Source organism: Gossypium raimondii, chromosome 7, assembly GCF_025698545.1.
Source record: "Gossypium raimondii isolate GPD5lz chromosome 7, ASM2569854v1, whole genome shotgun sequence".
Classification (NCBI taxonomy): domain Eukaryota; kingdom Viridiplantae; phylum Streptophyta; class Magnoliopsida; order Malvales; family Malvaceae; genus Gossypium; species Gossypium raimondii.
This window is the reverse complement of record NC_068571.1, coordinates 51,483,144-51,506,013: the sequence shown is the minus strand read 5'-3', so window position 1 is coordinate 51,506,013 and position 22,870 is coordinate 51,483,144. Positions and strand designations below refer to the sequence as shown.

Here is a 22,870-nt window from a genome sequence, read left to right as displayed (position 1 = left end):
CCCATATTTAATTATTATCACGAGTCAATTAAATGTTGATTTTATTAAAATTATTAATTTTATTAAAATTATTAAAATATCTTATTATATACAAAATAATAAATATAAATATGGTGATATTTTTATGTTTTAAGTTTTTAAAATAAAATATGTGAATTTTAATAAATATATTTAGTATTTTATAAATCAAACATGCAATTATAATTATTGTTGGTCAAACATGTGAATTCATTAAAATAGCATATTGATAATGCATATGCCTCTCTTGTGGCTATTCCAACTAATTTCATATCCTTAATTCTTTTAGACATTTTTTCCTCAACATAAACAGTAAAATAAACATGAAATGTATGAAAAAAAATTAATTTTTTCTTACAGGAAAAGATATTGTAAAATTTTGAGTTAATTTTTGGGCAAAATAGTAAATTAACATCGTAATACTTCGGTACGGTTAGGTTATATTCTCATATCCAAGTTCAGGAAAAGAAAAATCCGGATAACATAAACTAAGAATGCACATTCTCATCTGCAACCATCCCTCTGAATTAGCAAATCATTATTGGTCTAACATGAGTTTGCAGCAATCAACTCAATGGCTACTGAGTTCTATTAATCGAGTCAAGGACTCTTAAATAGAACTCTAATGAAAACTCTTACATCAATGAGTTTCATCACAAGGTTTTTCTCCTCTCTTTATATCAATGGGAGTTGAGCCTCTGTATGTCCACCAGCTTGTAAAGATCTCCTCGTCGTTGTTTCGTGAAGGGAAGACTCGCCCTAAATTTATCACAAGCAAACCACTCAGAATGATCAGAAAGCATGGTCGAAATAAACAAATTCCATAAGCATGTAATGAATACTACGTGGAAGTCACTTTTGATCACCTTCGTTGCTCGAGTATCGAGTAATCAATCTCGGCTATTATTATGTCTTCTTCATGTTCAGTTGAAGCTAGGACTTCTCCGAACTGTCACAATGCAAACAGTAAAGTATTACTTCTCGGGTTAAAAGACTTCTAAAACCACAACATACACGTATTACATGCAACTAATGGAAGAGCTATCAACTTACAGGTCCTACAAGGGTTGAGTGACCCCAAGCCACATAACCGGCTCCAGGATCTCGAGCAGGCGAACAAGTTGCAACATATAACTGTCATTTAGAAGAAACAAAAAAAGAGAGCAATTTTATAAGCAGTCAGATCTTCATGTTATAGACAGCAAAGAGCTCTTAAGGATCTGAAGTTTCCTGTTCTGATGAATCAACTTCACTTTTACCATTCAGTATCCACGGTGACATTGGCACATGAATTATAAACAAGTATTTCAGAGCTTAATAAAACAGAAGAACGGCATTAGACCGTTGCATTCTAGTTTTGACAATACCGTGACAGAATCTACATAATTTTTAACTGCCTCAATAGTACTAGGACAATTTTTTCTACTAAACCAAACATTACAGCATACCATTACACTGGTCAATTTAAGAAAAGGGGAAACATTTGGAACCATACCTGATTATCCATAGCCCTGCATATGTTACAGCAAGAAACTCATTAGTAGATGAACAACTAACAAATTGAAACACAAGCAGAATGAATTACAGCATTCTACATTGCAAAACAATGGTTAGCTCTAAGAAAGGTTGGATCCTATGATCCTCCAAATACATGGAAACACTTGGAAATATTTAACCATACCTGTTTCAGATACATACCCTATTGGGCATTCACACCTAAGTCCGAGTAACACAGGTTGGATGTTTGAGCAAAAAAGAAATAATCTGGAGGAATGACTTGATTTAAGCATTAATTCGTTGTTGTATATGTAAGCTAATTGTCCACGCTTAAATGAAATGATGGTTTTGGAGGATGCTCAAACATGATAAACTCTAATGAAAATGCATCAAAGAAAATTTATTGGTGTCTAGGCGAAGCAAATTCTGTCTTTTAACCCTGTTTTTCTCAACCTTTTCCATTTTAAAGAATTAATAAAGGGCATGAAAGAAGGGGAAAAACAAGCACCTTGCTCTCTGCGATAACTCCCAATGCAATGGTCCGGTTGTCATGTTAAATGCTCCAGGATAGCATATCAAGTGAGCACCTAATTTGGGAAGCATAATAGATCAAAATTCAGCATATATTAAAAATGATAACTGTATCACGGTTCAACGGAGAAGTAAACAAACCTCTTGCAGCATATATCATCGCTAATTCAGTAAAGCGAATGTCATAACAGATGCCTATACCAATCCGCCCAACATCTGCATGCACTAAAAATTATCAAACCAGTGTGCTAAATTAACAACACATGGTCTAAAAATTGCTTTTGAAACAGGTTATAGACAGAAAATCCAAACATGTTAACTTGCATAAAGTCAAGGAAACATCGAACCTGTGTCCACAACAGTAGGAGTCTCCCCTGCAGTAAGGGTTTTGGATTCCATAAAGGTAATCTTCCCAGGAATATCGATATCAAAAAGGTGAATCTGTATTTCCCAGGAATACCGATATCAAAAAGGTGAATGTCATAAATATTGTGCACGCCAGCTTTAAAGAGAGAGTCTTCAAAATGGTATCACTAAAACCATAGAATTATCTAAGGGATGCTACCAACTTAGTATCTGAGATCCGGAATTTCTGTCTTTGCATACTTATAAGATGGTTTCAAAAGACGGGATAGGTAAAACTGAAATGTTAGATGGCTCAAACATCAAGTAATGTGTCTATGTATGAGCTTATTTGGCTCCAAAACACATTCCTTCACCGAGTCCAGCAAATAAATAATATGCAAATTAACTTTTTGTGTTTATACTACCGTATGGGAAAGGAAGAGCCTCTACCTTGCGATGCTTGGCTTTCAGCTTTCCATCAGTACCAAAGACACAACAAGTATTGTACAACTTATCACCACAGCGTTCGGGTATAGAGCCACCTACTATTGTGATCTTCAGGCGACTAGCAACTTCAGACAGCATAGCTGTTGAAGGAGAAGCATCACCACCTGCATTGATATCTTCAGCATAAACCGGGAAGCTGTCATTTGAATATGGACTGTTCCATATTTCCTGACACAAAATAACAGACAGGAAGATCAGACCTGTAATTTATGCTTTGATATCATAGACAAATTTAAAATCTTGACTGCAAAAACCTATTACATGCAATCTGTGAACCACCAAAAACAACATATAATTGGCTTGTCAAAGTAAAAGATGAAAATCTTCACTTTCATTTTCACCAAAAAATAAAGGCTTTAGCTAAAATGTGAGAAGTATCATAGAGGCCCCTAGGAGTCAGATTGCATTTTGTCCCCTTTACTAAAAAAATGGGCAAATTAATTCTTGTACATTAGATAAAAAGCAAATTGACACTTTTGTTAAACATTTCATCCCTTTATACTATTAGCAACTAGCGTGACTGACAGAATAATAAGACAATGATGCTTGGCTTGGCTTGGCTTGCCTAGTGTGCCTAATGCTGACGTGCAGGATCGACTTTTAGCAGTAGAAATAAATGAAGTTTTTAACAAAATGACCAGTTTGCTCTTTGATTAAAGATACAATGACTAATTTGTAGGGCCAAAATGCAATTTGACTCTTAGTACAAGCCTCCATGGAACTTTTACCGCCTTAACTTAATACAAATTATAACCCAACAAAGCACTCATTTGATAATCAGCAAAGGTGAAACCTTGAAACACAGAAAATAGCAAAAATACTCACAGGCAAGAGAACAAGCTGAGCACCCTTTTGAGCAGCCTCCTCGATGGCCTTCCTAGCATGCTTTATGTTCCTCTCTTTATCAGGTGTCACTGACAGCTGACAAAGCCCAATCTTGAACTACAACAACAAACCCATCAATAAACAAACAATCAAAGCAACAATAAAACAAATGAATAAACAAAAAAAAAAAAGAGAGATTGCCTTGGTGAGAGGAGGTGATGGAAGAGGAAGAGCAGGGGGTTCCCTGGCTTGTTCAGACTTGGAAAGTGATGCCATTATGGATGTTGAGTTGGGGCTGAATTGGAGCTTTTGATATCGTTGATTGAAGAGATTTTTGGGGATATTTGAAAGGAAGAAAGGTGATTGAGAAATGGGTTTTGATGAGTGATAAAGAAGGGTGCGTGAGATGAGAGAATTGTTGGACCTAACAAGTGATGACACCGCTGACTTCATCTCATTTCAGTTTCTTCCGGGGCTCGATTACATCGTTTTTCCCTTCTGGGATTGATTCCCTTTTTTCTTTTGCTTTTTGGTGGGTATATGGTAGTGAGGAATTTTTAGGGTTAAAATCCCTAGAAAGTCCCTGTAATATAAGGATTGAATCAAATTAGTCCTCTATTACTAAATAGATAATTTAGTCCTATACTGTTAAAAAGAATCAAATAAATCCAAATTATAACAAATATAAAATTTACCATATAAAAATATTTCGAACTTTATTTTTTTCTACTGCAATTCAATTCTAAATAAAAATTTTATTTACAAAATCATGAAATTTTAAAATATTAATTCTATAAAATAGTAAATGATATTTTCTAAAAATAGTAAGTGTTAATTCTATTTCAATTTGGCCTTATTTGATTCTTTTTACTAATATAGAGACTCAATTGATCCATTTAATAGTAAATGGACTAATTTAATCAAAATTTTATTATAGAGGGGCTTCTCAAGAATATTCACCGAGTTTTTAGTCAATTCGCTCTCACACAACTTTTGAATCGAGGGTAGGGTTGATTTTTGTTTTAGATTAAAATTTTGGTTTAAATGTTTCTAAATATTAGATCGGTATGCGTATCATTTTATTTTTATATCCGTACATATTCATATCTACGTGTTTTAATGTTTTATTTCAATTTTTTTTCACAATATATTTTATAATTTAATTTTTAGTTTCTTAATAAATTATAAATAATATATAAGTACAAATATATCTTCCTTACATTCATATAAATATATTTATATGAAAATATATGTTTTAAAATTATTAATTAAATTTAATAACTATTAATTTTAAATGTAATTATATAAAATAGAATAGTTAACCACAATTTAGCTTTTAAGTTTATATTTTTAGTCAAATTGACTCTTGTTTTATGTAATTACATAAATATACAAAACGTTACCTAATCATACAAATTATTATAATATCCAATTACATAAATTACTATTAAATTTTAACATGAATTCCATGAAATATTCTCTAATAACATGATTATTACAAAATTTATATATTATTTGTTTAAAATTCTTGTTATTTTAATTCAATTATATTTAATATCTTTAATTTTTTTTAAATTTATTTTCTTTAAACTGTTTAAATCAGTCTAATCCATTGGGCCGAAAACTAGTCACCTGACTAGTTTCACCTAGACTTGTCTATAAGTGCGGCCACTTGGCCCGACCCAAAGGTACACTAAAAAATTTGGAGGGTTTGGGTAAAAATATATGTAACACCCCTTAACCCCATACCGTCACCGGAGCAGGATTATGAGGCATTACCAAACATATCAGATAGTTTTAGACCGGATCGAGGTGATAGAAGCCGAGAAAAACAGACAATAGTATCTAATTGTAGTGTGAGAGGTCCATCCCGAGATGTAGAAATTCCAGAATGTGAACATTGTGGGAAAAAGCATCTGGGTGAATGCTGGAATGTGATTGGAGGTTGTTTCTGCTGCGGGTCGACAAAGCATTTTGTTAAAGACTCTCCGAAGAATAAAAATGTTACACCTGCAGCATCCCAGAGATTAGTGTCTACTGCTCGAGGCAGAGGTTCGGGCAGAGGTGGTTCTGTATCCAGAGCTGGAGGTGTAAGAAGGGGCAGTGATATAGTTACACAGCAGTCAGAGGCTAGAGCACCAGCCAGAGCGTACGTGATTCGGACTCGGGAAGAAGGTGATGCACACGACATTGTAACATGTATATTTGTATTGTATTCTGAACCTGTTTATGCGTTAATTGATCCGGGTTCGTCACATTCATATATTAATTCAAAACTAGTCGAATCGGGGAAATTAAAATCTAAAATATCTAGAGTTTTAATAGAAGTGTCTAGCCCTTTGGGACAAGTCGTGTCTGTGGACCGAGTGTGCAGGTGATGCCCGTTGATAATATAGGATAAAATGTTTTCTGTTGATTTATTGATCATGCCTTTTGGTGACTTTGATGTAATCTTGGGTATGGATTGGTTGTCTGAACATGGAGTGGTATTGGAATGCTATAAAAAGAGGTTCAATATTCAGACAGAAGATGGGGACAAAATTGAGGTGAATGGCATCCGTACTAGTGGATCAACACGTATCATTTCAGCAATCAAGGCTAATAAATTGCTTCAGCAAGGTTGTACAGCATATCTAGTGTAACACCCCTACCTATGTTCGACGCTGGAATAAGGTACGAGGCATTACCAGAACATAAACACATGCAATCGTACAAAACCAAGACTTATATTTTTTTTTTAAATTAAAAACTTTTTGGTCAAGTCATGCAAGCTTGCACATCCACGAAGTGCATCATCATGAACATATAACTTGATCAATATTAGCCAACATCAATGGCTTTATACAAAATAAATTATCAAATAGCACAGACCAACATTTTAGGCTAAATCATTTATGACACATAACAAAATAATCAAGCCTTCTATACATGCCATAATTCAAAAATTGATTTCAAAATACCAAAAAAATGTTGATAGTGTGGATGGATCTCCGACGATTTCCATACCCCGAGATAGCTTAGTGACACTATAAGACAAGGGGGAAGAAATGGGGTAAGCATATAGCTTAGTAAGTGAATATTTAAATAATAAACAATTTATTAATATGATTTTATCATTCTTCACAATATATTCTCAAAATAATACAATCATAATTGCACATAGTTCCAATATTTACTTAAGTTCATATCTAGCTGTCTACTCGAGTCATAGTCACTAAATTATTTATATATTGAGTTACAGAACTCTAAATTAAGTTCCGTAAATTTTCCCTGAAACTAGACTCACATATATTCTTACCATAAAATTTTTAGAATTTTTGGTTTAGCCAATAAGTACAGTTTATTTTTTAAAGTTTCTCATGTTCTGCTGTCTGATAGTTTCAACCTTTTTGCACTAAAAACTAATTATCTTCTCATACAAAATTCTGATGATGTTCCAATTTGTTTCTCTTGAAAATATACTCATTCAAGATTTTAAACATATAAATTATAACCCGTAAATATTTTTGTACAATTTTTAATATTTTTCCAAAGTCAGAACAGAGGATTCCGAATCATTCTGACCCTGTCTCACAAAAATTTAAATATCTCATAATATAAAATTCTTTTACTAACACCGTTTCTTTTATTTGAAAATAGACTCAATAAGCTTTAATTTCATGTCTTATTCAACTTCTAATTCAGTTTTCACTATTTTTGGTGATTTTTCAAAGTCACACAACCACTGCTGTTCAAAACTGTTTTATTTCTAAATTTCACTCTTTCATATTTTCTTTATAGTAACTTTCATTATAACACTTACTCCATATCAATCTTACCAAAGTTCAATCATATATCGAGTACATTGCTCATAAGTTTACACACACATACTTGCACTTATTCATCACATAGTCATATTCGTTTACACTTAGTCATTTCCCGTTGAACACATCGGAATAATAACGGATACCCAGTGGCCTACACATGGTACCACCCTTGTAGCCAAAGCTACCTTCTTCACAAAGTGGCCTGCACATAGTACCACCCTTGTAGCCAAAGCTACCTTCTTCACATAGTACCACACTTGTGACCAAAGCTATCTTTCTTCACAAAGTGGCCTTCACATAGTACCACACTTGAGTCACTAGTGACATGTCACTTGTATCCTATTCTATTCTTAATGTTCAACCAGGAAATTTCTCACTTTTTGGTACGTGTCAATTTCATTCAATATTCAGCCACATTTCATAAAACATGATAAAATATGATAACGTAAGTAAAAATGATGCATTATTTACATACAAACTTACCTCGGTGCCAGATATGATGAATTTGCAATTTAGTCCACAACCTTTTCTTTTCCCCGATCAAGGTCAATTCCTCGTCTTTCTTGATCTATAATAACACATTTAACTCATTTAATACTCACATTATTCAATCTAGTCCAAAAATCACACTATGGATAATTTATATTTTTGCCCCTAAAGTTTCACATATTTACAATTTTGCCTCTAGGCTCGTAAAATGAAAAACACTTATTTTTCTCAAATCCTAAGCCTAGCTGATTCATATCCCCTCTTATAGCAGCCCATATTTTTCACTAAATCACATTTTCCTACACATAATTTTACAAATTTTACAAATAGGTTATTTTATACAATTTCATCAAAAATCACTTAGTAAAAGTTGTTTATCAACCCTAAACTTTAATATTCTTCCATGAAACATCAAAACACATGCATGTCATCCATGGGTAAATTTTTAAACACAAACCCTAGTTCAAAATAATGGTAAAAATAGCTAAATCGAGTTACGAGGATCTCAAAAATGTAAAGAACATTAAAAACGGGGCTAGGATGCACTTACTATTGAGCTTGGAAGCTTGAAAAAAACCCTAACTATGGAAACTTAGAGAAATTCGGCTAAGCATGAAGAAGATGGACACAATTTTGGCCTTATTTTCCCTTTTTTTATATTTCTTTTATTAAACAAATGACCAAAATGCCCTTCATTAAAAATTATGGTATTTTATCCTTCATTGGGTATTTTGTCCAAAGTAAAGTATAATGGTCTAATTACTATCTAAGGACCTCCACTTTAAAAACCCATTACAAACAAGTACCTTTATGAACTAGAACACACATTTTTCACCTAGTGTAATTTAGTCCTAATCATCAAATTGGACACCCAATCGATAGAATTTCATAGCGAAAATTTCACACAGTCATTCAATCACACAGTAAATATTAAAACTTAATCGTAATAAATTTTTCTACTTCAGATTTGTGGTTTCAAAACCACTATTCCGTTTATGCCCTAAATCAGACTGTTACATCTAACTTATGTTATTAATTCTGATTCGATTGGTAGTCAGTGCAGCGAGATCAGAACTGTATGTGAGTTTCCAGATGTATTCCCTGAAGAACTACAGGGCTTACCACTTGAATGAAAGGTTGAATTTGTTATTGAAGTTTATCCAGTTACAATTCTAATCTCTGTACCTCCGTATCGAATGTCGCCTACTGAATTAAAAGAATTAAAGATACAGTTACAAGATTTGTTAGATCGTGGATTCATTAGACTGAGTATTTCACCTTGGGGAGCTCTGATATTGTTTGTTAAAAAGAAATATGGATCAATGCGGCTTTGTATTGATTATCGACAGTTGAACAAAGTAACGATCAAGAACTAGTATCTGTTGCCCCGTATAGATGATTTATTTGATCAGGTAAAAGGAGGTTCAGTATTTTCGAAGATTGACTTGAGATCTGGGTATTATCAACTGAAAGTAAAAGAAAGTGATGTGCCGAATATTGCATTTTGTACTCGGTATGGTCATTATGAATTTTTGGTGATGTCGTTCGGGTATCAGAGGTAATATTCTTAGGACATGTTGTATCTGCTGATGGGATTAGAGTTGATCCAAAGAAGGTCGAGGTTATTGTTCAATGGAAGGCACCAAAGAATGTGTCTGGGGTATGCAGTTTTCTGGGTTTAGTCGGGTACTACTGAAGGTTCGTTAATGGAATTTCGAAAATAGCATTACCGATGATAAAACTGCTACAAAAAATGTTTCTTTTATCTGAGATGATCAATGCCAGAGGAGTTTTGAGACACTGAAGCAGATGTTGATTGAGACACTTATTTTAACATTACCAGAGTTGGGAAGGATTTTGTTGTGTACAGTGATGCTTCTCTGAATGGTTTGGGTTGTGTATTGATGCAAGATGGAAAAGTAACAGCTTATGCAGCTCAACAGTTGAAACCACATGAACGCAACTATCCGACACACAATTTGGAGTTAGCTGCTGTAATCTTTGCATTGAAGATTTGGAGGCATTACTTGTATGGTGAGAAATGTTATATTTACACTGATCATAAAAGTCTCAAATATCTTCTGTCATAAAATGAGTTGAATTTGAGACAAAGACGATGGATAGAACTTCTGAAAGATTATGATTATGTTATAGATTATCAACCAAGAAAGGCAAATGTGGTAGCAGATGCATTGAGCAGAAAAGCAGCAGTTGAATTACGGGCAATGTTCGCTCGGCTTAGTATTAATGATGATGGAAGTTTGTTAGCTGAGTTAAGAGTTAAGCCGGTAATGTTTGATCAAATCAGAGCAGCATAGTTAAAAGATGAAAAGTTGACGAAGAAAAGATAAATGATACGGAATGGTGTGGTAGAAAATTTTAGTATTGATGAACATGATTGTTTGAGGTTTCAAATTTTGATTTGTATTCTAGTTGTTTCTAAACTTAAAGAGTTGATTTTGCGAGAAGCACATGATAGTGCCTTTGCTTTGCATCCCGATGGAACGAAGATGTATCATGATCTTCGGGAGTTATATTGGTGGCCAGGAATGAAGAAAGATATAGTCGAGTATGTCGGTAAATGTCTGACTTGTCAACGGGTAAAAGCAGAACATCAGGTACCGACAGGTTTGTTACAGCCTATTAATATTCCCAAGTGGAAATGGGATTGCATTACCATAGGTTTTGTTATGGGATTGTCATTGTCAGTGAGTAAAAAGAATGTCATCTGGGTAATTGTCGATCGACTCACAAAGTCAACTCATTTTATAGCAGTTAGAACCGACTGGTCACTACAGAAGCTTGCCGAGGTTTATATCCGGAAAATTGTTAGATTACACGGTATTTCAGTATCGATAATTTCAGATCGAGATCCTTGATTTACATCAAGATTTTGGAAGCAGTTACATGAGTCATTGGGTACGTGACTTAATTTTAGCACTGCATTTCATCTGCAAACCGACAGATAGTTTGAGCGAGTAATTCAGATATTAGAAGATATGCTTCGAGCTTGTATCATTGATTTTGAATCAGGTTGGGAACGTTATTTACCATTGGCCAAGTTTGTTTATAATAATAGTTTCCAATCTAGTATTCAAATGGCTCCGTATGAGGCTTTATATGGTAGAAGGTATAGATCGCCTGTATGTTGGACGGAACTAAATGAAAGAAAAATAGTTGGGCTGGAGTTGATTCAAGAGACAGAGGAAACTGTTAAAAAGATTAAAGATATACTGAAAGCCGCCTTCGACAGACAGAAATCTTACGCAGATTTGAAATGACGAGACATTGAATGCTCTGTTAGGGATAAGGTATTCCTTAAAGTATCGCCTTGGAAGAAAGTTTTAAGGTTTGGCCGAAAAATAAAATTGAATCCTAGTTCTATTGGGCCGTATGAAATAGTGGAAAGAATTAGACGGGTGGCTTATTGACTAGCTTTACCTCCAGAGTTACAGAAGATTCACGATGTTTTCCATGTTTCTATGCTTCGAAGATATAGGTCGGATCCTTCACATATCATTCCCACTGAAAACATTGAAATTCCATCAGATTTATCTTATGAAGAAGAGTCAGTTCAGATATTAGCTCGAGAAGTGAAAGAGTTGAGAAACAAACGGGTTCCTCTAGTAAAAGTATTGCGGAGAAATCATAATGAGGAAGAAGCAACTTGGGAATCAAAAGAAACTATGAGAGTGCAATATCCTCATCTCTTCTCAGGTAAATTTCGAGGACGAAATTTATTAAGGGGTGGAGAAATGTAATGACCCAAAATTCACGGGCATCAGAAAAGTACATTATCGGGCCTCCGTCTTAACAAAATGGGTTTGTAAATAATTATTAGAAATATTTATGAGTCTAGTAGTGTGTTTAATTAGGTTTTAATTAAGTGAATTTAGCTTAATTAAGAGAAAATATGAAGAAGGACTAGATTGAATAAGGGGTAAAAGTTGAATTATAGATTAAAAGAGAATGTAAAGGACCAAAATGGGAAATATACCATTAAGTAATAATTGAGGCAGCAAAACGATGAGAAAAATCTAAAGATTTTAATGATTTAAGTTATTCTTAATTAATATTAGAATATAATAGTATAAATTATTATTTAGTTGATATTATCTTATTAAATTAATGAAATATATATAAATTAAAGCCAAATGTATGATAATAAAATATACATGTGTAATAAAAATAAGCATACAATTGTAATTCATGGATTTAAATTACTTATTATTTAAGTAAATAGATATTTATTATTTAAGTAATTCATACATTTGTCATGTTTTAATTTATTTATCACATAAAATCTTATAATATAATTATTTAACTAATAAATATCTTTTACTTAATAATAAATAATAAATATCTATTTACTTAAATAATGAGTAATTTAAATCCATGAATTACAATTGTATGCTTATTTTTATTACACATATATATTTTATTATTATACATTTGGCTTTAATTCATATATTTTTCATTAATTTAATAAGATAATATCAATTAAATAATAATTTATACTATTATATTCTAAGATTAATGGGTTGCGCTTCGAGTAAGCTTTTTTTACCCAGGTTTAGCTCGACCTGAATTTGCCAAAAAAAAATTGTTGTTGTTTTGACACTATTTTTTTATTGTTTTGCTATAATTTCACTATAATTTCGCTATTATATTGCTATTATTTTATTTTTATTGTTTGGATATTGTATAACTTTTGTTTTATTACTAATTTTGTAAATATATTTGTTCGCTAAATTACACTTATCTTAGTATTATTTAATTACATATTTAAAATGAATTATTTGTTAAAATATATTTATTTTAATATTTTTAGTGTATTATATTTTTTAAATTTATTTTTATATAAAAATTTTAATACGGATTGACCGGACCAAATTTAAATTTTACCTCATTTATTTGACTTGGGGTTGAACAAAATTTAGAACCAGTTTTTCAGATCCGGTAAAACACGCACCTAAAAAAGAGCCTAAATTTTTATTTGGCCCGTCCCAACCATCTAAAACTCTAGTTTCACCGCATACTACTTTTCCCTAAAATGTTCCTATGCCTTTTCGAGGATCATTAAGGCTATACATATACCTAAATTGCATTGCGAGTAAGGCATGTAAAAACAAGCTTCCATGGCACCGCCATCAACCAGGGCCATTGCCAATTCGGCACAAGCCTTGGACCTAATTCCTATCGTAAACTCCATAACTTCCCTTCTTCAAACCCTAAACCCAAGAAACCCCATCCCCATCAACCTCACATCATCCCCTCTAAGCCGCTTCTCACCTTTCCTAGACCCAAACTTAGTCACCCTTGTCATCCACAAACAAACCAACCCTTTCCACGCTTTGTTCTTCTTCAACTGGGCATCAAACCCAAACCCAAACCCCAATAACTATTCCCACAATCACACTTGTTATGAAGCCATCACAGATCTCCTCCTTCGCCACTCTTTATTCCACCGTACAGTCAAACTCCTTGAGAAATCCCAAAAGCTCTCTGATTTCTTCGTGGGTAAAATCATCAAGGCGTATGGGGATAGAGGTAATATTAAAGCTGCTATCTTTTGGTTTAATAAAGCGAAATCCTTTGAGAAAGATAAGTATTTTTATTCGTTTAATTCGATTTTAGGTGTTTTAGTTAAGGCTAATTTGATAGATTTAGTTGAAACCTTGTTTGATAACGTTGTGAAGGAAGGTGTGGTTCAACCTGATGTGTCTTCTTATACTATATTGATGAGAGGTTTATGTAAAAAAGGGATGGTTGAGAGTGCACGAAAGGTGTTAGATGAAATGCCTTGCAAGCCGAATTTGATTGCTTATAACACTTTGATTAATGGGTATTGTAAGAACGGTGATTTAGAGAGTGCAAGTTTGGTTTTCGATACGATATTAACCGAGGCGGATTCCTTGCCCGATGTTGTGACTTACACTACTTTGATTGATGGGTATTGTAGAAAAGGAGAATTTGTTGAGGCAAAGAGGTGTTTGAATATGATGATGAAAGCGGGTTGCTCACCTAATGTTGTTACTTATAATGCTCTTATATATGCTTTGTGTCTTAAAGGGGAAGTAGACGAGGCAAAGAAGATGATAACCGAGATGAGGTTGAATGGAGTAAAGGATAATACTGCAACTCATTTGAATATATTGAAAGGGCTAGCTGTTGCAGGGAGGTCTTTAGAAGCCCTTGAATATTTTAAATGGATGGCTGGTTGTAATATGAATTTGGATGCAAAAGCATATATTGTTGTTGTGAAGGAATATTGCAAGTTGAGGAAGATTGATGAAGCAATTTTCCTTTTGAAGGGAATGTGTGAAAGAGGGTTTAGTCACAATGTAAGTTGTTTTAATTCAATGTTTAGAGCTCTCGTCGAGTTAAATGCACTTGATAGAGCTGTTTTGCTTCTAAAACAGATGCCGCAAATGGGTTGCATGCCGAATTCTGTGTCATATAGAACTGTCATATGTGGTCTTTGTGGGACCGAAGGTAGGATGCGAGAGGTTGGATATCTAGTCGATGACATGCTTCGATATGGTATTCCTGTTGATGCTACAATGTATGGTTGTATGCTTGAGGGATACAGTAGGGCCGGAAATGAAGATATGGCAATGCAAGTTTTTAATGAAATGATTGGCAAGAGTTATATCATTAGTTCAGAGAGCTTCTCGGTTTTTGTCAAAATGCTGTGTGCGGAAGGGATGATTGAAAAGGCTGAAAACTTTTTCGAGGACATTTGTAGGACATTCCCTGTGGTTGAAAGGGATGGTTATAGAAAAATCTTAGATAAGCATCTGCAAATAACCCAAGATTCAAGTAAGGAAAACAGCAGAGAAGAGAACTCGTGACGGTGGAAACATGAAATGTTCTTTACTCATGACCCTGCAGGCTTTAGCAGTCTGAATAAACTTGTTCGAGAAGAATCTTAGATGAGCATCTGCAAAAAAACTCGAAGTCTCAAGTAAGGAACTCCATGGAGAAGAGAGTTTGTGATGGTGGAAACGCAAAAGGGATTCGTTACTCATCACCCTGCAGGCTTTAGCAGTCTGAATAAATTTGATATTCATCTGATGGGAGCACCATTAGGTATCTCTCACACTGCTGAGATTCAATTCCCTATGTTGGTGACAACACAGCATTCCTTGTTTTACAATGGCTAAAATGTTGCAGCAACGAGCTACATACCCTGAGCGGCAGCATTGTGGAATTTGCTTCCCCGCCAGAGACAAGATGGAGAATCAGTCAGCGCTGAGCGCCATTCCTTAAAACTTGTATTTGGCATTCCGATTGATGTTTCTTGATTGGCATTGTATTTAATCATCTGAAATTCATCTTTTGCTTCTCCTTTTGGCTTGGAAAGATGGTTTATGCATTTGTGTTTAGAACATAATCAAGAACATAAAAGAACAACAGCATATGCCCACTGCAGCTCATAATGCCAGTAACAGGTTCCCCATTCATGCTCAAAATTCTTATGGTTTATCATGGAACTGTATTTCTTTTATATTATGTAAAAAATTTTTAGAAATAAAAATAGTCGGGAAGTTCAGTTTTTTTAGTTATCCATTTTAAAAAGTGGTAACTAATAAATATGACCTATGGGCTAGATTGATTTTGGATTAGATTGTGTCGGATCATTTAAATTTGAGGCTCAATTTGTTGGGTTAGGTTAGTTTGGGTCTGATATATTTCAGGTTTGGGTTGTTTTGGTCATGAACATTTCAAAATACTTGTTCGAGTCATATTGGATTTAAGTTGTTTTAAGTTTGAGTGATTTTGGATTTGGGATAGTTTTGAGTTTGTGTTAGTTTTTAAGTTAATTAAATTCAACTTGAATTGATCACATCATATTGAATTTTCGAGTTATAAAAGACAAGTCTAAATTGAATAAATATATATTTAAATTGATGAGTTAAATTGATTTAAATTATTGTTTTAAAAATCGGAAATAAGTAGTACCAACTTACAAATTAATTAAATTAGCGGTTGAATTAAATTTTAAAATTTTTATGATTTTTTTTGTAATTTATTTGATTTAAACCAATTGAGAACAGAAAAGTACTGGTTTAATCGATTCCACCATAATTATGTTTCAAACACATTGATTTAATTTCATTGGAAGGGAGAACCAGCCCTTGTGACATTTTGGGTTTTTTTATTTGATTTCATTGGAAGGGGGCTTTTCCATTTAGGGTTCTTTTTCCCTTTTCTTTTTTTCATTGGGCCAAAAATCAGAGCAACAGTCTCTTCCCTGTCTCATCAAATCCGCTTAATTAGGAAAACCCCAAATATTTTGTATTTCGAATTTCGCCCAATTCTGTATTTCCTTCTTTCTCCCTCCAAACCGAGAGAAATGCAAAGAGAGGGGTCAGTAAATACTCAAAATTTTTTTTTTTATATTTTTCAACTTTCTTTGCAAATCTTTTACTTTCCCTCCATTTCTTTCCTCTCTTTCTCTCTCCCTGTGCTTCACGATCCTCGCTCGAAAGAGAAGAATTAGTGTGGCTAATGGACGCTTACAACCCGCGTACCGTTGAAGAAGTCTTTCGAGATTTCAAGGGTCGCCGTGCTGGCATGATTAAAGCCCTTACTACTGGTAATGCGTTTCTTTTTCTTTTTCTTGAAAAGAAAATCCACATTTTCTATCATTTTAAAGTTTATTTTTATTTAATTTAATTTTTGGGTCTGGTTTTCTTTGCAGATGTGGGAGAGTTTTTCCAGCAGTGTGATCCAGGTACTGGGTTTTTGTTTTTTTTTCCCTTGAAATCGGGACTTTGCTGCTGGGTTTTGTATATGATTCGCCTGGCCAAATGACTTAGCTGAAGAATTAAAGTTACAGTTTTTATTTTCAAGGTATTTTTAATATAAATTTAGTAGAAATTCAAACCCAGTAATTGTAGAGCCCCCCAGTGTCTGGTCCGGAGTTAAGCCGAGTCATACCCTTAAACAGGTGTTGGTTAAGTAGTTTAAAGTTTAGTATAATTGAAATGAACTTTAGTGCATGTGATGGTATCTATGGTTATAGCTTATTGTTGTTTAACTTTATGCCCTGAGTAGAAAAATATTGAATTAATGGGTTGCCATACCCTTGCTTTTACTCGTTTTATCTTGTTAGGGTCTTTAAATGCCTGAAATAAGTTGATTCAAATTAAAAAATTTTGATTATAGAAAAGGAGAATCTTTGCCTTTATGGATTTCCAAGTGAACAATGGGAAGTGAATCTACCTGCTGAAGAGGTGCCTCCCGAGCTTCCAGAGCCTGCACTCGGTATTAACTTCGCTAGAGATGGGATGCAAGAAAGGGACTGGTTATCTTTAGTTGCTGTACACAGTGATGCGTGGTTACTTTCTGTGGCTTTCTATTTTGGTGCTAGATTTGGATTCTATAAAACTGATAGGTATATTTTTTTCTTGCCTGAGTGTCGTCTCCTGTCTTGGCTTATTTACATGTTCTAGGTGTAAATATGCTAAGCTGCTTGGTAGGCATGCACACTAAACCAGCCACGGTTCAGCCAAATCTCTTGTAGTGTTTTATATGCTAAGCTACTCATTTGCAATAAATGGATTCTCTTAGATGGTTAGTACATTTGTTGAAACTTGTTTAATTTGGCTAGAATTTGCTACTTGCTTTGGGAAGCATATAATACCTATTTATAAGGCTTTTATTGAACATTTATTGCATTGTCGACTAGTTTATTTCGTCCATAAAAATGCTGAAGGCAGGTGTTAATGCAGATAACTTTGAAGTCCTAGTTGTCATCCATTCCAAAGTATGATCCGTCTGATCCATAAATTTAGGCTTCTGAGTAAAGGTCATACAGTGTACCAGTAAATAGTAATTCTAGGCTTAGCATGTGTTAGTGTGTTAAATCGGGGTGCTGCATATGGGACTTGCATGTAGCTACAGGCATGCTATATTTTGAGCTATGTCCTTTCCTCAATAATACTGTGCTGGTTAACGTGATGTAGGGAACGCCTTTTCAATATGATAAATGATCTTCCAACAATATTTGAAGTTGTGACAGGATCAGCTAAGAAACATACAAAGGAGAAATTATTGGTTTCAAATCATAGCAGCAAGAAGTCTAAATCAAACTCTAAGGTTTGGAAAATTTTCTTGCTTAGATTTTTCATTAAATATTAATCTGTTTGTATGATAGAAAGTTAGGGTGGGTTGAGATAGTAAAATCCCTAATGGTGGAAGTATAGTTCATTTGGACATAAAGCCGATGAAATTGTGCATTTTAGTTTATCAATATTTCCGTGCTATTCGTTGAATGGTAGAAATAAGATAACTATTTACGTTTCGAAGGGGACCCTATGTTCTTTTTCCTTTTGAAAAAAATGCAGCAAGGCTCTGAAGCTCAGACCAAATATTCAAAAGCAGTGCCATCACAGGATGAGGTTGATGATGGTATCGAAGAGGAAGATGACGATGAGCATGGAGAGGCATTATGTGGGGCTTGTGGGGAGAATTATGCAGATGATGAATTCTGGATTTGCTGTGATATCTGTGAGAAATGGTTCCATGGAAAATGTGTAAAGATTACACCAGCAAGGGCAGAGCATATTAAGCAGTACAAATGCCCATCGTGCAGCGGCAACAAGAGTGCACGGCCTTCTTGATGTCTGGTAAGCGCCTCTTATGTGAATTCCGGCATCATGGACTACTAACTCTTTTTCTAGGTGATGTACTCGAGTTAATGTTCTTAGTCAATGTGTCCTTTTAACCCAGGAAGTCTTCATGAATTGTATGTGTAGGATTATCACAAAAAAAAAAAAAGAAAAAGAAAAAGAAAAAAAAAGGAATATCTGTAAACAGGTTGAGAATCATTTTCTTCCTACCATTGGGATTGAAACTTGTTTAATGTTTGAATCTTGTCTCTATATTCAAGCATTTGTATTCTAACTAAGAAAAAAATATTTAAAACTCTAATATGAACCAACCAACTCACACCAAGTAATAAACTACAGCTACTTGTATTTTATATAAAGCTACAAATGGAAGGAAATACGGTGATATTTTAGTTCTTCTAGGGTATAAAATCAAACATGTCCAACATTTACTCCCAATACAAAAAATAACCCACACTTTATTTTCAATTCTTACAAAAAAAAAAAAAAAAAAACCCAGGTCTTTGCAATGTCTTCAAGGCTTCATCTTTTGTCAATAGGCAATTGGGTGTTAGCTAGGCTTGTTTAAGCTAACACATGGGTTCAAGCAGGTGGCCTGGGAGTGTTGTTGCTTGCCATCCATTTGAGTTGCAGCTTAACAATGGAGGTGAGCTTTTCTTCACCATTTGGATCTCTAAAACACCTAAAATCTGTTCATATAAAAGGACCAGCAACGCGGACCTGTGCGCTTATATATGTGAGAGATGGAGAATGGGAACAGGTCAAGCCATGCTGCATTTGGTAACCATTTTCAGTGGTGAAACACCTCTACCCTGTATTATATACAAGGTGTTAATGGAGGGAAAGTGGGTTGGATTAGGTCTAGCTAGTGCATATAATTTCACTAGCAAAGTTAAGTTTTTCCTTTTTAAGGTCTGACTAGCAAGCTTCAAGTGTCGATCGGTACGGTAGATCAATACCCATCAATGAGTTGAAGAATATACTTTAAATCCAAGTCGATCTAACGGTTAGTGTCAAAGATCGGAGAAAAAAACTATTTGAATTTTGGTTCGTTAATATGAGATGTTCAATGTTGTTTTATGAATACAAAAACTAAACTATAAAAGAGAATGGAAAAAAAGCTTCTGATTAATATAGGCGGTGTGAATGGAGAAGATCATGCAACAACAATTTTAATAGTCTAGTGACTTAAATGAAAATTTTTGAATAATTCAGTAAATAACAAGATAATAATCTATTTATACTGTATAAAATTAACATCATTGTATATATTTACTAACTTTTTATAATTGATATTTTAACAATTTAATTGTTGACTTTATTAATATAATTGTATTTGTAATACTTGTAAATTCGAATCAATCGATATTTTTATCGTATCGATTTAAAAAAAAATATATATATTAGCTTAATTTTATCCAACCCTAAGTTGTGACCCATATTAACGTTGTACTAGAAAATAAGCATGTTAAATTGACAAGTTCTAATAAAATAACCAACAACGATAATGATTAGATTAATATTTTTAAATTGAAAAAGTAAGAAAATTGAATTTTAACTTTTTAAATATAAGGGCTAAATCTCAAGTGCTATAAAAGTATAGGGACTAACAATATATTTTAACCAGAATAATATATATATATATAACTCTTCTCAATAGAAAAGTTAAAAAGAATAAATAAAAGATTGAATTTTGTAATGGTGCTTGTATTTTATAAAAGTTTTGTATTTTGATAAATTTTAATTTCTGTATTTTTAAATTGTTCAATTTTAGTCTTTATATTTTTTAAAATATGTAACAGTTAAATATAATCTTGTTCTATGCGTATCGTTATAGATTTAATCAATATTATTTAATTAAATTATTGTAAATTCCTATATTTTTGAAAATAATAACATATTTACCAAATTAAATTTAAAAAGTAATAAAACTTAATAAATTTGCTAATTATCATCTTATAAGAACTAAAATATTAAAATTTAAAAATAAAAACAATTACCGAATAAAAATATAAGGATTAAATCTTTTAACCTAAAAGAAACAAACTAATGATTCGCAATTAGCGTAACAACTTTTCTCCATATGCAACATTCCAGAAACTCTAGAAAATGAAAGTAATAAAACCTTCCAGAAAACTCTCGTAAATTCCCCTTGGAACCTTCATAGCCAAGCATTTCTAAATATAACACAAATTCCCATCCAAAAAACACAGCAAAAAAGAAAGAAAGAAAAGATCCAAAGACACCATTCTTGCCCAAAACAATGGATTTCAGAATCATGGGTTTCGATTCCCCACTGTTCCATACCCTCCACCACATGATGGACCTCCACGAAGACGGTGATAACAAGAACAACCCCAACGCCGCATCGAGGACCTACGTACGAGACGCCAAAGCCATGGCGGCGACACCGGCGGACATCAAAGAGGACTCGAAGTCGTACGTGTTCGTTGTCGACATGCCGGGGCTGAAACCGGGGGATATAAAGGTGCAAGTGGAGGAAGAGAATGTGCTGTTGATAAGCGGAGAGCGGATGCGAGAGGAAGAGAAAGAAGGGGCGAAGTATATTCGGATGGAAAGGAGGGTGGGGAAGTTGATGAGGAAGTTTGTGTTGCCGGAGAATGCGAATAGGGATTGTATAACGGCGGTGTGTAAAGATGGGGTTTTGACTGTGACGGTGGAGAAATTGCCACCGCCTGAACCTAAGAAGCCTAAGACCATTGAGGTCGAGATTTGTTGAAGAGTCAAGAGCGTTGTTTTTGTTTTTAGTTAATGTTGGTTTGGCCTTTAAATAATTCTGGTTGATGTGTCGCTTCCAGTTTTTGGGGTTTGTGATGGAATTATGTTATAGTTGATAATGATAAATTGATGTTTGTTCTACTCGTGGTGATCCTCTGCCATTACTCTGCTCCCGACACCATACCCTTTTACTTTAAATATTGATTAAACTCTCTCTAAATCCTCTTGACGCTACTAGAAGATGACATGGGCCAACAGCTCTGTTTATTGAATCTTTCCATTTATGATCATGGTATGAATACAAAGATGTATATATAAATTTAAGAAGTAATAGAAAGTATGATTGTGCAACACAAATCAATCACAATGTTCTGAAAAACAAGCTTCGTCATTTGGTGAAAAACAACAGCGTCTTTAAATTGTTTAATCAAGGTATTATATATCCCAACAACTTACTCCCATCTTCGCTAAGCTTTTCATGCTTAAATCTAACTGTTAAAATCTAATTGTTAAATTTATTTGTTAAAATTTAAAAATTTTAGGTTAAATTATACCATTCATCTCTATTTTTTTGTTTTAAGTAATTTAATTTTTTGTTTTATGTTCTTTTAACTTCACTTTCTTTTCATTTTCTTCCTTCTTTCTCTTCTTCATCTCTAAAAAAACAAAAAATAGAAAAATTAAATTGTTAAAAAGATGGGAAGGAAGAAAACAAAGAGAGAAGCAGAAAAGAATGAAAATAAAGAAAAAAGTTAAAATAATATAAGAAAATAAATTGCTCAAAACAAAAAAATAAGAGGACTAATTATATAATTTAACCTAAAATTTAACGTGCCACATCAGCTTATTATTACACCGTTAACGGTAATTAATGGCTCAGTGATTAAAATGTTACTACATGTTATCATAAGTAACTAAAACATAATATTTCAAACATAAGTAACTAAAATGTAATATGAGGTAAATAAAAGTGACTATTTTAAAATTTACCCATAATAAAAGAAACGCCGCCTAAAGATAGCGGTGACTTTAATCCAAGTTGTGGTTTAATCTGATCTCTGATCATAAACAAATACAATGGTAAAGCAAGCCAGCCAATGAGCTGAGCTGACGAGTCAACTCAGGAGAGCAAGGAAATTTAAAAAAGGTTACAATGACAGGTGACAATGGAAGTTTCAAATGAACTTAGTGGGGTGGTGAAGGAATCTTGAGTGGAGGAGATCATCATCATATTCATAGCTACTCTTCTGTCTTAATGAATGATGAGCATGTGTTTTGTCTACGGTTGAACTTCACTGTAATAGCTTCTGGATTTTGCCATAAAAGCTAGTGGTCAAGAGTCAAGTCTAAGACAACAGCCAATTTATTGCTATTGGATAAACAATGTTATGGTGCAGGTACAGTGAAGTCACAATCACTTTTTGACTGGTCTTCTTCAACAATTAACAACGTTTTGAAGGGTTAGTCTAAGCA

At 33.6% G+C, this 22,870-nt stretch overlaps 4 protein-coding genes across 6 annotated transcripts; 3 read left to right on the top strand and 1 right to left on the bottom strand.

Moving 5' to 3' along the window:
• Positions 1–438: 438 nt before the first annotated feature.
• Positions 439–4,245, bottom strand: LOC105801911 (omega-amidase, chloroplastic). Its single transcript, XM_012633298.2, has 10 exons — positions 3,925–4,245; positions 3,724–3,840; positions 2,842–3,066; positions 2,394–2,487; positions 2,188–2,262; positions 2,024–2,102; positions 1,514–1,529; positions 1,072–1,152; positions 885–967; positions 439–777 (listed from the first exon to the last, which is right to left on the bottom strand). Exons 1-10 carry the CDS (start codon positions 4,174–4,176, stop codon positions 699–701), a joined length of 1,101 nt encoding a protein of 366 aa, XP_012488752.1. The 5' UTR covers positions 4,177–4,245; the 3' UTR covers positions 439–698.
• An 8,805-nt stretch (positions 4,246–13,050) lies between these two features.
• On the top strand, positions 13,051–15,366 carry LOC128042450 (pentatricopeptide repeat-containing protein At1g05670, mitochondrial-like). Its single transcript, XM_052633731.1, has one exon. It carries the CDS (start codon positions 13,157–13,159, stop codon positions 14,870–14,872), a length of 1,716 nt encoding a protein of 571 aa, XP_052489691.1. The 5' UTR covers positions 13,051–13,156; the 3' UTR covers positions 14,873–15,366.
• Positions 15,367–16,180: 814 nt separating this feature from the next.
• Positions 16,181–19,809, top strand: LOC105801989 (PHD finger protein ALFIN-LIKE 4). Of its 3 annotated transcripts, none has more exons than XM_012633498.2 (6): positions 16,181–16,620; positions 16,726–16,758; positions 17,193–17,421; positions 17,993–18,125; positions 18,374–18,655; positions 19,158–19,809. In XM_012633498.2, exons 1-5 carry the CDS (start codon positions 16,533–16,535, stop codon positions 18,647–18,649), a joined length of 759 nt encoding a protein of 252 aa, XP_012488952.1. In that variant the 5' UTR covers positions 16,181–16,532; the 3' UTR covers positions 18,650–18,655; positions 19,158–19,809. The 3 variants fall into 3 exon arrangements, with proteins under 3 accessions (XP_012488952.1, XP_012489035.1, XP_012488872.1); XM_012633581.2 differs by having other exon boundaries at positions 19,249–19,807; XM_012633418.2 differs by lacking the exon at positions 19,158–19,809 and having other exon boundaries at positions 16,184–16,620; positions 18,374–18,899.
• A 967-nt stretch (positions 19,810–20,776) lies between these two features.
• Positions 20,777–21,538, top strand: LOC105802226 (17.1 kDa class II heat shock protein). The gene has a single exon (XM_012633772.2). The coding sequence runs from the start codon at positions 20,922–20,924 to the stop codon at positions 21,396–21,398; it is 477 nt and encodes a 158-aa protein (XP_012489226.1). The 5' UTR covers positions 20,777–20,921; the 3' UTR covers positions 21,399–21,538.
• The last annotated feature ends 1,332 nt before the right edge of the window (positions 21,539–22,870 follow it).